This window comes from Porites lutea, chromosome 10, assembly GCF_958299795.1.
Source record: "Porites lutea chromosome 10, jaPorLute2.1, whole genome shotgun sequence".
In the NCBI taxonomy this organism is placed as follows: Eukaryota; Metazoa; Cnidaria; class Anthozoa; order Scleractinia; family Poritidae; genus Porites; species Porites lutea.
The window spans coordinates 14,524,297-14,536,943 of NC_133210.1; the positions used below are offsets into that span (position 1 = coordinate 14,524,297).

Genomic DNA, 12,647 nt, shown 5'->3' on the forward strand with positions numbered 1-12,647 from the left:
TAAGATTCTTGATTCCAATCGTTAGTGGGATTCTGGATTCCTTGAGCTGTATTCCGGATTCCAAAGCCCGGGATTCTGGATTCCAAAAGCACAATTTTCCTGGATTCCGGATTTTACAAGCAAAAATTTCCCGGATTAATCCGGAAACCGGGTTCCTTTGCATGGAGCAAGGCAATGCTTTTAGGGCGGGTAGGAGAGAACCCTGGGAACGAGGTTGCAGTGAAACCTCTATTAAGCGGACACCTTCGGGACCTTCCCAAGTGTCCGCTTAATAGAGGTTTGTTCGCAATGTTTGTTAACGATTAACATCCAACGGTTTTCTTACTGAGATAAAGTTCCATAGAGGGTGTCCGCTTAATTGGGGTCCGCTTAAGGTGATTCCCTAGTAAAAGAACCTAACATAGATTGTAGATGAAACTTGGTCTACTGATGTAACAAGTCAAGAAGATGATAAAAAGGTAATAAAAAGTGGGGTCACCGTGCTCGTTTTCACGTCACAATGCTGACAAATACGGCTATTTTGGACCCTTTAACAAAAACCGCGCGCAGCCCAAAACTAGACAAAAAGGAAAGATATGTTCAACGATGCATGTGGTATGGCACAGAATTTGACTTTAATGTATTTTTTATCGACTTACGTACCAGAAAAATGCCTTTTAATGCCCTTGTTTTTACTTTACGCTCCAAAGTAGAATTAAATTTGATACGCGCTATTTGACACGTGATAGCTCAATCCGTACAATTTAGTAAAATTGCCAAAAAACTGAACATAGATTTGTGCCAATTTTTTTCTCACCGAAAGGAAGCACTGTCCTTATTAAAATCATGAAATAAAAAATGGGGGTCACAGTACTCGTTTTTGCGGTAGTGCTGCAGAAAGTGCGCGCCAAATGCATTTTCCTTGATTTTTGAGAGAGGACTGGGGCGAGTTTTAAAATAGAATGTATGCGAAAGGGGGAAGAAAGTAAAATTAGTTTTTACAGAATTTACATCGAGATATCACATTTAGGACACAATGTGATAAAGAAAGCGTTTAAATGAAAATCAAAGTGAATAAGCACTAACATCCACTATCGAGGTTCTCCGTGAGGAAGTCGAACTCAGCAACACGCTTACTGCTTACGCCATGCACATTCCCACAAAAATTGCAATAGCGTTTCTCTTCTGTCAACTTCATTTTAATGATGTTTCTTCACATGCTCTTTTTTACGGAGGCCATCTTGTTATGCGCAGTAAGAGATGCGCAGTGCAAAACCAGGGAATCACCTTAATAGAGGTTTCACTGTATTTAAGAGAATCAGAATAAATACAGACAAGTAATGGGGCAAAAGAAATTAGTTTTTTAATGACCACTTGGTTAATACATTGTTTATATAAAACTATCAAATGAGAATGTGTACTTACACTGTATAAAAACATCTGACTACAAATTCCAATTCCATAAAACGTGTTCTTTTTTCAAAGATTATCGAATTCTGTTGCTTTGTTGTAATCATGATTAGGTCCAATTCAATTCTAGTAAAATAGTACAAAAATACACAATAATCTGTGCTCAAAATTTTCTTTTGAGATTACTTGATAAACCTTAGTTTTTGATTTATAAACAAACATTGTCGATACGAAAATATAGAACAGATTCTAACTTCACTACAAAAATAATGCATATGAACATTATCACATCCAAAAAAGTCATGAGAAAAAGATCACGGGAAATATGTTAAGCTTTTGTATTGATTTTCTAACTACTTAAAAATATTGAGCGATTCTTCTGTTACTAAATTCAATATGTTCGTTGTTTGAACTCTGATGAAACATTCTCCCTCGTGTTTGATTAGATTTTTCCGTCCGACTGACGAACTACGATGTCAACTGATACTCTAACCTATCAAAACACTTCAATTTTCGCCTCGTCAGCGTAGACTGTACATGCAGCTATAAAAATATTCATAGAACGTATTATAATTAGGAATCTCTGAAAATATACTAAAAGCCCGATTTACTGGATACTCTCTGCAGTACTGCTTTGGAAAACTTAAATTTTACAACAAAAAGTTTAGCTCATTAGCGATTTTAGGTCAATCATCAACAACAGAGCCTTTTCACTCACGTGGTTGGGAATTTATTGGAATAAAAGAAAGTGTTTACTTAAGAGAAAAGTTTACCTTCTATAGGACTGGTTAAGAACACCAATATGGTCGCCGTTTCATTGTTTTGGAAAACCAATATGGTGGACGTGTCGTCACGGGGAAACGCCCTTTTATGTTTACGACAAACGGCAAACGTCAAAATTCACCACGTGACCAAGTTTACCCTCCACTTGCCGTTTACCCTTCATTATAACTACGCATAAACAAGTAGTTTCGTGCCAGTTTTATCTATAAGAATTATTTTGGACTGTCTTCATCTGCTCATTTCCTATTATGAGAAATTGTCATTGCCGTTTACGATAAACATGGTCCTAAATCTCGTTCCTGTTTTTGAAGGTTAAAGCATTTCCTTCCGTATTGCACCAAAGAGCTGAGCGCTGCGTAGATTAGAAGTTTTACCAGCTCTTCGATTAAATCAGTTAGTATCTACCGGGATGACATCTTTAAAGCGTGGTTCCGATGTAATTATCCAGGTCGTTTCGATTGCTCGATTCGTTTTAAAGGGTATCAAGCGATCGAGACGATTATATGAAAATAACTCAGATGCGATGTAAGACGATCCGGACTTGGGAAGATTGCAAACGCCGGGTAGAGCTGCAGTCTATGCAAGGGCTGTACAAACCTGGTTTGAACTAGCCTTCCACGCTGACGATATTTTGGCTCGTCACGCAAGAACGCGTGACGAAGAGTTAACCTGCCTTAAGAAAGTCTGTACGTTAATGAGCCACACTGCAATTTAACCTGCCTTAAGAGAGTTCGTACGCTAGTGAGCCAACACTGCAATTTAACCTTCCTTGAGAAAGTTCGTACTCTAATGATCACACTGTATTTAACCTTCCTTGAGAAAGTTCGTGCTCTAATGATCACACTGTAATTTAACCTGCCTTGAGAAAGTTTGTACGCTAATGAGCCACACTGTGTAAGAACGTTTGTACGTTAATGAGTCAAAATGCAATTAGAGGAGTAAAAGCTGATTATTAAGAGTTCTCAAATATGCATTTGAACATCGCAAGAACTAACTTACTTTTAGGAAAGGAAGTTTCAGGCCTTCTTATCGAATTTATAAGTTTTGAACTATGAGAAGTACTGTATTTCACGATCATGAATACTTTTATATTAATCTGTGTCTGAGGATTCTCTTTATATTACAGTTTTGGGTTATTGTAGTTTTCCTGTAAATATTTGTACAATAAGCACACCACAAAAGTAGAGCAACTACATTTGAAACAAACTCAAAAATATTTGGACTAACTAATATTTACCATTTCCTGAGCGTTCGCTGATTGATTGGTGTTTAAATTTGCTCGAGGAAGGTGGAAACTAAGAATTTTTCATATGATACAATTAGTTTTGTCTTGACAGTTTGTTTCAGAGCCTCATGATAGAAATTTTTTGATGGCACCAAGAATCTAGAAGAGAAAAATCAAAGTTAGCTGTGAACAACAAGTCAAAGTAGACTGCGAACAGTCTCTCTTTTTCGTCAGATTTAGTGAGGAGAGTGCACGCGCGAGCGCGCGCGAACGGACGGCCTCTCCCGTTTCGCGCCTTCAGTCACGCGCGTGGTCACTTTGGTGTCTCGCGCGTTTTGCTCGACGGACTAGGAAAGAAAAAGAGAGGCTGCTCGTGGTCTAAGTCAGCGGGACAACGCAAAATGAGCAAGCAATAATAAAAAATAGCAACTTCACCGGACGACGGAGGGATATTTGAGTCACGTGTACACTACGAGTAGTACCCATTTTTCCTCAGGGATAGTAGAGCGAGCGAAACGCGAGCGCGCGTGAAAATCACCCCACGCGAGAAAAGGCTCGCGTGGGGTGATTTTCACGCGCGCTCGCGTTTCGCTCGCTCTACTATCCCTGAGGAAAAATGGGGACCACTCGTAGTCTAAGTCACGTGAGACAAAACGCTCCATTTGTAACTTTCAAATCATTTCGTCAAATTCCAGCCATTCCAAATTTTCTTGCTATACAAATGGTCGTTATATAATATAAGGTGTTCAATCAATCAATCGATCAACCAATTAATCAATGAACCAACCAATCAATTCATCAATCAATAAACCAATCATTTGACCAGTCAATCAATCACCAATTAATCACTTGATCAATCAATCGATCGACGAATCTCGTCATCAATCAATCAACCAATCAATCAAACAATCGATTAACCAACCAATCAATTAAAAAATCCATCAGATCATCAGTCAATCGGTCACTCAGTCAATCAATCAGCCAATCATTTGACCAGTCAATCAACCATCAATCAATCACCTGATCAATCAATCAATCAATCAATCAATCAATCAATCACTCAATCAAACAAACACTTGATCAACCAATCAATCAACCAAGCAATCACTCAATCAACGAATCTCTTCGTCAATTAGCCAATCAACGATTCACTTGATCAATCAATCAACCAATCAATAAATTGATCAAACATTTAACCAAGTAACCAAGCAATCACTTTATCAATCGATCAACGAATCTCTTCGTTAATCAATCTATCAATCAATCAATCAATCAGCCAATTAATCACTTCATCAATCAATCAATCATCCTCTCTATCAATCAATCAGTTATCTTAATCTTGTTCATTATTAAAAGCAAAGTTGAACCTAACCATTTTGTGATGATGTTCCGGAACACCAGCCTCATTCAATTCCTGCTCATTTAATTCACCCAGGAATTCCAGGTCATCCCAACCATAATCGACGAGGCTGCTAGTGTACTGGGAGAACCCTATACGCTGCATAAGCTCCTCAACTGTTCGAGGTTTGGACTTCTAAATCACAATACCAAAACAATAGTGGGTAAGACACAATTTGTAATACTGTTTACACGCAATGAAAAATACAATAAACAATATTTTATGGTCATTTAAATCGCCCAGCTAGTTCTTCATACACTAAATTTTTGAAGACGTTTTCGAGATGCGGTAAAGTGGCTTCCCCCGAGAGGCCCTGGGGAACGAGGTTTACGTTGGCTAAGGTGTTTTGGTAGAGGTGGATAACACCCTCCTCTATCTGCGTAATTATTCAGATCACACGAGAGCCAATGAGGACACCAATTACAAATGAGGACACCAATGTACGTGTCCTTCTGGAGACAGAGCCATCATTTTTACGAAATCATCCGAGTCACGTGAAGGTCTAGGCGTTTACAGGGCAAAACAGTACTTTAACTTTAACTTTAACTTTAACTTTATTTGATTTACCACAAAATACAAATAACGATAAAACAAGACAGTTACACAAAAGCAAATGAAAGTGGCGAGGAAGCCCAAACAGAAACCATGAGGCTTATAGACATTGGGCTCCCCCAGAGTAAAAATAAAGTTAACAGTAACGGTAAGGCCAGGATCGAAAGCAAAATACAATGAAGGTAAGTATAAATTAACTAATTACATAGACTGAGTTGACAAAATATAAGGTATGGTACAAGTAACAATAAGTATAAAAATAATATCAGACATGGAAGAAATATAACTATATTTACTACAAGATTTATAACTAATAATTCATATATAATTTTTTTTTCAATTTCGTTTTGAATAAGTGGAGAGAATTAGATTCTTTAATACCATTTTCTATAGTGTTATAATAAGTAGGTCCTTGGAAACTGACAGAAAATTTACGAAGGTTTGTTCTACAAGAAGGAAGGTGAAAATCGTTCGCGTGTCTAGTGGCATAGCTATGGACTTGTTTGTTTAAAGAAAAATAATTGTTGAACTTTGAAGGCAAAAGAGAATGGTTAAGAGAAAACATAAGTTTACCTAATTCTAGCTGTCTAATATCGGAAAGTTTTAGTAGCTCTAATTCTTTGAAAATAGGGTCTGAATGAGAATCGAAAGTTGATTTAGAAATAATTCTGATAACTCGCTTTTGCAAAGAGACAAGACGGCGAAGATTGGTTTTGTACGTAGATCCCCAGACGATAATACAATAATGAAGATAAGGATAAACTAAACAATAATAAAGAGTTTTTAGACACGGTTTAGGTAGAAAAAATCTTGCTCTATTAATGACACCTATTGATTTCGAGATTTTACGAGCTACTTGAGAAATGTGCGGTTTCCAAGACAGATGTTTATCAAGGACTACACCGAGGAAGACCGTTTCCTTAACCTGTTCGATTCTCTGTTCGTTTATGCATACTTGCATTGGAAAATGATACCTTTTCTGTCTAGGCTTAAATAACATAAAGTTTGTTTTCTTTAGGTTTAAGGAGAGTTTGTTTGCCTTGAACCAAGTGGATAATTTATTAAGTTCCTCTGTTTTTTAAGCCCCGAGTCTTGGTCCGGTCTCGGGAATAAAACCCACGATCTTTCGCTTCGCAGTCCAGCGCTCTACGTACGGAGTGGGTTGTGTTTCCTTGCAGGTGTCGCGGCAGGGAAACAACGCGACCGAAGAGTTCACTAAGCAGAGAGCTAAGCAAACGCGATGGCGATGGCAACATACACGTCAAAAAAGCAACACGATTAATAAGCAGCAGAACTCCTCTTCACATGACGGTTTCGCTGCTGTCTCCGTTTTGGTTAATTCACTAGACAAAGGAACGAAAGACAGAAAGACAAATGGAAATTACCTTGACGGGAAGTGGCGGAGGATCTTTCGATGTCTGCAAATCAAAACAGTGAATACATTTTGACACTGAATTATTTAATGTCCATCAAGAGACTCTATGTCAGCTGAACGATTCGTTATTTCATTGCTTTTGTCGTTTATTAGTGTAGGTTTCTGAAGTATGACCATTTATCCATTAACTTGAGACGTCGTTAACAGTATTTACAGGTAAAGGTTCGACATTTATTTCAGCATTTATAAGATGAAATGTTGAGTTTGATGGGGTAGTTTTGGAAGTGAAAGAGTTAAACGAAGTACGTCCTACCACTTGGTAGTTTCTACCGCTGCCCAAGCAAGTTACTGATCTTTCCACCCTTCGTCCCCGAAAAACATTTCCCCAAACCCCGGGTTCTAAACCTCCCAAATTTTTTTTTCGGCCATTCGGGTCTCAGTTTGGTCTAAAAATAAGAGAGGCATCGGGTCCCCCCGGGCCCCTCCACTGGCTCCGCCATTATAGAGTAAGATACACCATTCTCACCTTTGTGGATTCCGGTACAGGAGCTGAGTGTCGTTTTGGAACTACTGGGGGAACGCCTAGTGAGGTGGTTCCTTGCCTGTTCCAAAACACGATAATAATTGAACACAGTTAGAGAGGATCAAGGACGCATTTGATCGCAGAGCTGATCAAGTACGTTTTGCGTCTACTGGCTTTTAATTATGGTGGCCCGTTCCTATTTATATGCGTGTTGGTTATGTTTTTGATTCGCGTTTTTTAGAATGAAAGATTCAACCGATTTCTACGATTTTTTGCATCCTTAATAAACAATGATGGAACTTTAAGAAAATGTTATTTATTTTCTTATAGGCATAAAAACTTTTGAGATATCGGCATATATTTAAAACCCCATTTTTACGAAAAATGAAAATAACTTCGAAATCCCACGACAGATTTTTCCCTAACTTCAGCAAATAAGCCTCAGAGCTCTTTAGCTCTATTATCTGTCGTGGGATTTCGAAGTTACTCACATCCAGGGGACATAATAGCAGCGTTCTCCCAAAACTTTAGCTCAGCAGGTAAGGGACCATTCATCGCGGGTAAGGCCAAAAAATGTGCCAGAGGTGCACTTTCCTGGGGGAGGGAGTAGTGAAGTGAGGGACATGAATTCGACCTCGCCGTGAAATTTAGAAGCTAAGGTCACAACTTGCGCATTTTTTAAAACAACTTATTTAATGTTAGTAAACCTTCAAGCGGTTGCAGGCGGTAAGAAGTGTTGTTTTAGATGGTACATTTTAGCAGTTACCGCCTGATAACGAGAACACTGTAAATAGCCGGATTTACAGGTACATGGGCCTATAAGGGAGGGCTTAAAAGGGGCATTTTACGGTACGTCCAGACCTTCCAAGCCCTAAACCATGCAAACATGAAGTGTTTGGAAAAAGCCCCAAAAAACCTGGAGATTAGGACCTCAGACCTGGAGACTCCCAAAATACCGTATGTATCAAATAAAACCAAAGAGGCAGATTATTTTTGTCATGGTATTCTTTACCCTATAAGTGAACTCTGTTATACTGCCTTGTAGATCTCTTGGCAGCGATGAGAAGATACTGTTTTACTATCCAGGTCGATAGGAAGGCGAGTAGCCAAATGAGTATGCTATAAGGGCTTTCCCACAGACCTTAGCGAACCTATGTTTTACGGGAATGAGGGTGGAATTGCACTCAGGTCCCCCCCATGATACTACTACATGAGAAATTTCTGCAATGTGATTGGCTTAGAGCAGTGGTATTTCAGCTTAATTTGAAATACCTACATTTGAAAATTACAAACCTTCTGTGGGTAGTAGTATAAACAAACAATAGCATGATTTGTACGTGATATTTGGCATAAATACCACTCGTGATATTTCAAAATTGTCTCGTGAAATTACGTATAACAATTTCGAAATAACGGTTTAACAATTTCGTATAACAATTTCGAAATATCACTCGTGGTATTTATGCCAAATATCACTACAAATCATGCTATTACCTATATTAATTAGACTGATACAATATTCGTCCATTATCACGACGGGTGTTTTGAAATAACGCGCTTCCCACCGGAATTGTCTGGCAATTTTAAGATTTTCTGATTCACCGTGAGATTTGGTGGCTAAATCATGAGACCGTGAGTTGACTGCCCAAACCGTGAGAGTTGGAAGGTCTGCGGTACGCCTTTCCTCGTCACAATTTTATCCGGGGTACAATTTTCTCCAGGTGCACTGTACAGAGAGTTTAGCAACGCGGAACAAAATATTCGAAATAAGAATAGTAGAAATCTAACTAACACTTACTTCTCAGGTAACGGAGGAGTGTCTGAAAATCACAGTAAAAACAACAGTGAATAAGTTACACAAACCTCTTTTATAGTGAAAGAAAATGAATTCAGGAGGGAGGGGGTTAATTGGGTCAATTTTTGCTGGGTATGTGCCGTTGCAAATGTAATTTTTGCCATCACAACGTAGTCGCGAATCATCCCATTTTTAAATACCTACTTACCAGAATTTCCTTATCCCCAAAATTCCGAAAATGTGCGACCCCATTCTAGTAACTCTGCTGAAAACCCAACCCCATTATAGTCAATCCAACCGGAAAGTACACCCCGCCCCCCCCCCCCCCCCCGCCCAATTCGAGTAAGATGAAAATAAGAGTAATAAGAGTATGATGAAAATCCTAATGACTAAATTGTGATCTTTTAGGCTGCGTGCAAACGGACGCAACATTGTTGACCAACAACTCCCAACATTGTTGGATGTTACATGTTGCGTCTGTTTGCAGACCCTGTTGCATGTTGTTGGATGTTGTTGTGCAAAGTTTGAAACCGGTCAAACTTTTCAGCCAACAACTCCGAACATTTCTTTTGTTCCGTGATCGCCGAAGCGTAGCGCAACAATGTTGGATCCGTTTGCACAGCTCTTTCAACACTGTTGGGGCCACTCACGCTCATTACGCATGATTTACAAAGACGTATGGGTTGTATCCTTCCCACGATGCACTGGAGGTCCCAACAATGTTGGGAGTTGTTGCGTCCGTTTGCACGCAGCCGCACTGTGTATACAGCACCAAATGCAAGTTTCGGTTTTCCCAATATTTAACAGTTTATAAGTTTCTAACCTCTGATTGGTACATGACTTCTACGCTTTGGGGTCTGAGGATACTTCACTGATCCTTTTCTGTTCACTAAAGAAACAGCAAACCCCGAATGAAGACAGGCAAACACATCTTAAGTCAAAAAATACAGCAAACTATCGCGTTCTACCTTGAACGCACTCCTACGCCCCATACACGCCAAAGCTTAAATTTTGGTAAGTGAAAACAATTGTTCGTACTAGAAATTGCTTCCCGTTGACAGATGTTTTGCCAACAAACAAATTTTTGCGTACTGCGAACAGGGCCTTAGACAAGGCTCAGGAAGGCCTGCGCGAGATCGCTATAGTCCTCTGAACTGAAATATTTTGGAAAGGAGACGATTTCTGTTAAAGAAATGGCCACTTAAAATAAAACGGAAAAGAACTCGATCGACATAGCATTCACATTCTTACACGAAAGGGTAAACAACCACGTGTACGATTTTTAGCAAGTGTTTGTTTGTTTTTCAGTTATTATTAAATGCAGATTGGATGCGCAAATCATATGCACTACCTACCCTCTTCAAGAACGTCCTCTTTAATGAGATCTAAGAAAAAGAATTAACAAAATAATATAAAAAATGGCCCAAAATCTTGAGAGACCTCTCCCATTCTTATGAAATGATGTCCTTATACATACATTAGTGACTAGATACACTTTTTACAGGTAGCCATTATCACTCCTAAGGAGGATAAATGGGTAAATAGGTAAATTTATGTATCTTTTTAAAAGAGGCTTACCGTCTAGCTACCATCTTAGGAAAGAAACATGTTTTAAACCTGAGATTTATACTATGCGTTTTAAAAACTCTTTTATTAACCGTTTACTTTTTAAATACGAACCATGGCCACTCACGATAATAAATTGTTATTGAACACGATATTTCGACCGCTTTCTGCTGTTCTTCATCGACGATGGTATCGATTAGCTTTGCGCGCTATAAGAAGCACCCTGGTTGTGAGTAACTCGTGCATTTCGAACCTCACTCATGGCTGTTGAATTCTTCTATTGCCTTATGAAGAACAGCAGTAAGAAGTCGAGACGCCGCGACCAATAAAAGAGTGATTACGGTGAGATATGCGGTAAACGGTAAACGAGCCCTGTCATACACAAATCAAGATAAATATTACTTTTTATCATTCTCTCAAAACAATAATAACAAGACCTCACCATAGACGCTTGTAATGGCCGCCTATAACGGCTGTTTGCCCGCTCAAGGCCAATGCAACATTTTTATCCCATCAACTCTTACACGCATACAAATATGGGAGGGACTCTGTCCATGATAGGGATCTTTGATCCCGTTTCCCGACCTAAAACTTCGCGTAATCCCGATGGTTATGTCCGGTATCCCGCATGCAATGCATACTATCAATCCCGAATCTCGCCCCCATTTTGCTTTAACTTTCCCAATACTGGCCTTCAAATAAGGCAAATCCCGCAACTCGAAAAACCTATTATGACGGTTTGTGTGAATAGGGCCCATAGATCTTTTAGCCTGTATATTTCAGACCAGGTGATGTCACCCAAGGTAACTGTTCTATCCTTCAGTGTGGCTGCGCCCACTTTATGGAACGCTCTTCCTGTTAGCCTCCGCAGCATCAAATGTATGTCTACTTTTAAATCTAATCTTAAAACTTCTCTTTTTAAATTAGCTTTTAATATCTCTTAGATATTAAATACATTTGTATAAATAGTTTTTAGGTTATTTATTGTTGTAATGCCCTTTTGATCACCTAGCATGTTAAAAAGCGCACTATAACTGAATAAATTATTATTATTATGTTCCTTTTAAATGTCGCCCTATCCGCACGGGTATGTGGCGTAATTTATGAAACGACATAAGAACATCACGTGGTTTGAATCGGTAAAATATAACACAAACCACAGAGGTTTGTTAAGGGAAGCATTTGAGAATCTGAGACCGATTACTTTCAAAGGACCTGTCCCTTTAGCCCCAAAGAGAAAACTTTCAAATTGTTCTGAAGGGGTGCTAGCGCTTGAAACGTGAGGTTTTGAATTTCTTTGATGTGGCAGATTTATTAGCTGGAACTTTCTTCTCAACAGCACGCGGTCTCATTGGTTAATTCGAGGTCACTTGACATCTAACAATGAAACTGTTTCCCGCCAAAGTCTCTAAGCAGGCAACATTGCAAAAAATCTCTGACGTCAGAGGTTAACAATGCAATGTTACCCGCGAATGTTGACCGATGACCGCCGTTACAGCGAGGTTAAATGGATATCCAGCTTCAAAATTTCCAGCTGTATAACAAATCACTTAAAGAATAGTCCCTAGGGAAACAGTAAATTTTGGTTTCCTAGAATCTCAATGTTTCCCGAGGCGAACATTGAGACTCTCGGGAAAAACATTAACTGTTTCCCTAGTGACTAGTCATTAAGTGTTTAGTGTTTCGCTTCCCCAAACATGACGGTTCCCTTTGAATCTAGCCCCTTTTTCTTATTTCAGGTGTATACAGACTACAGTAGTCTACCTTACCATGGGGCTTTGGAGATGTCAGCAAATTGTTGTTGTCTGGAACCTTGACATGCATTTTCACTCTGAGAAAAAAAAGGGATGCATGATCAACGTGGTGTATTATGGGTAATGTAAAAATGGTGAGTCGACCGTTAAAAAGGGCACCTCTTTTGCTATTTTGCGCGTCGGCTCTAATCATACAAGCGTCTGAGGCTCACAATGCACAATTACCTTACCATTGTTCTTGCAGTTTACTGTTTAAATAATTACACCATGCCATTTTTTAAACAAA

General features: G+C 39.0%; 1 protein-coding gene across 1 annotated transcript in view; it reads right to left on the bottom strand.

Moving 5' to 3' along the window:
* Positions 1–1,320: 1,320 nt before the first annotated feature.
* LOC140950256 (phosphatidylinositol 3,4,5-trisphosphate 5-phosphatase 2-like) overlaps positions 1,321–12,647 on the bottom strand; it is a 36,564-nt gene continuing 25,237 nt past the window's right edge. Inside the window, exons 26-33 of the mRNA XM_073399464.1 lie at positions 12,377–12,438; positions 10,397–10,426; positions 9,865–9,930; positions 9,045–9,066; positions 7,250–7,325; positions 6,734–6,766; positions 4,770–4,931; positions 1,321–3,556 (exon numbers count right to left, since the gene is read on the bottom strand). Coding sequence (XP_073255565.1) covers positions 3,524–3,556; positions 4,770–4,931; positions 6,734–6,766; positions 7,250–7,325; positions 9,045–9,066; positions 9,865–9,930; positions 10,397–10,426; positions 12,377–12,438 — 484 coding nt within the window. The 3' untranslated portion in view covers positions 1,321–3,523. The remainder of the gene's footprint in view (positions 3,557–4,769; positions 4,932–6,733; positions 6,767–7,249; positions 7,326–9,044; positions 9,067–9,864; positions 9,931–10,396; positions 10,427–12,376; positions 12,439–12,647) is intronic.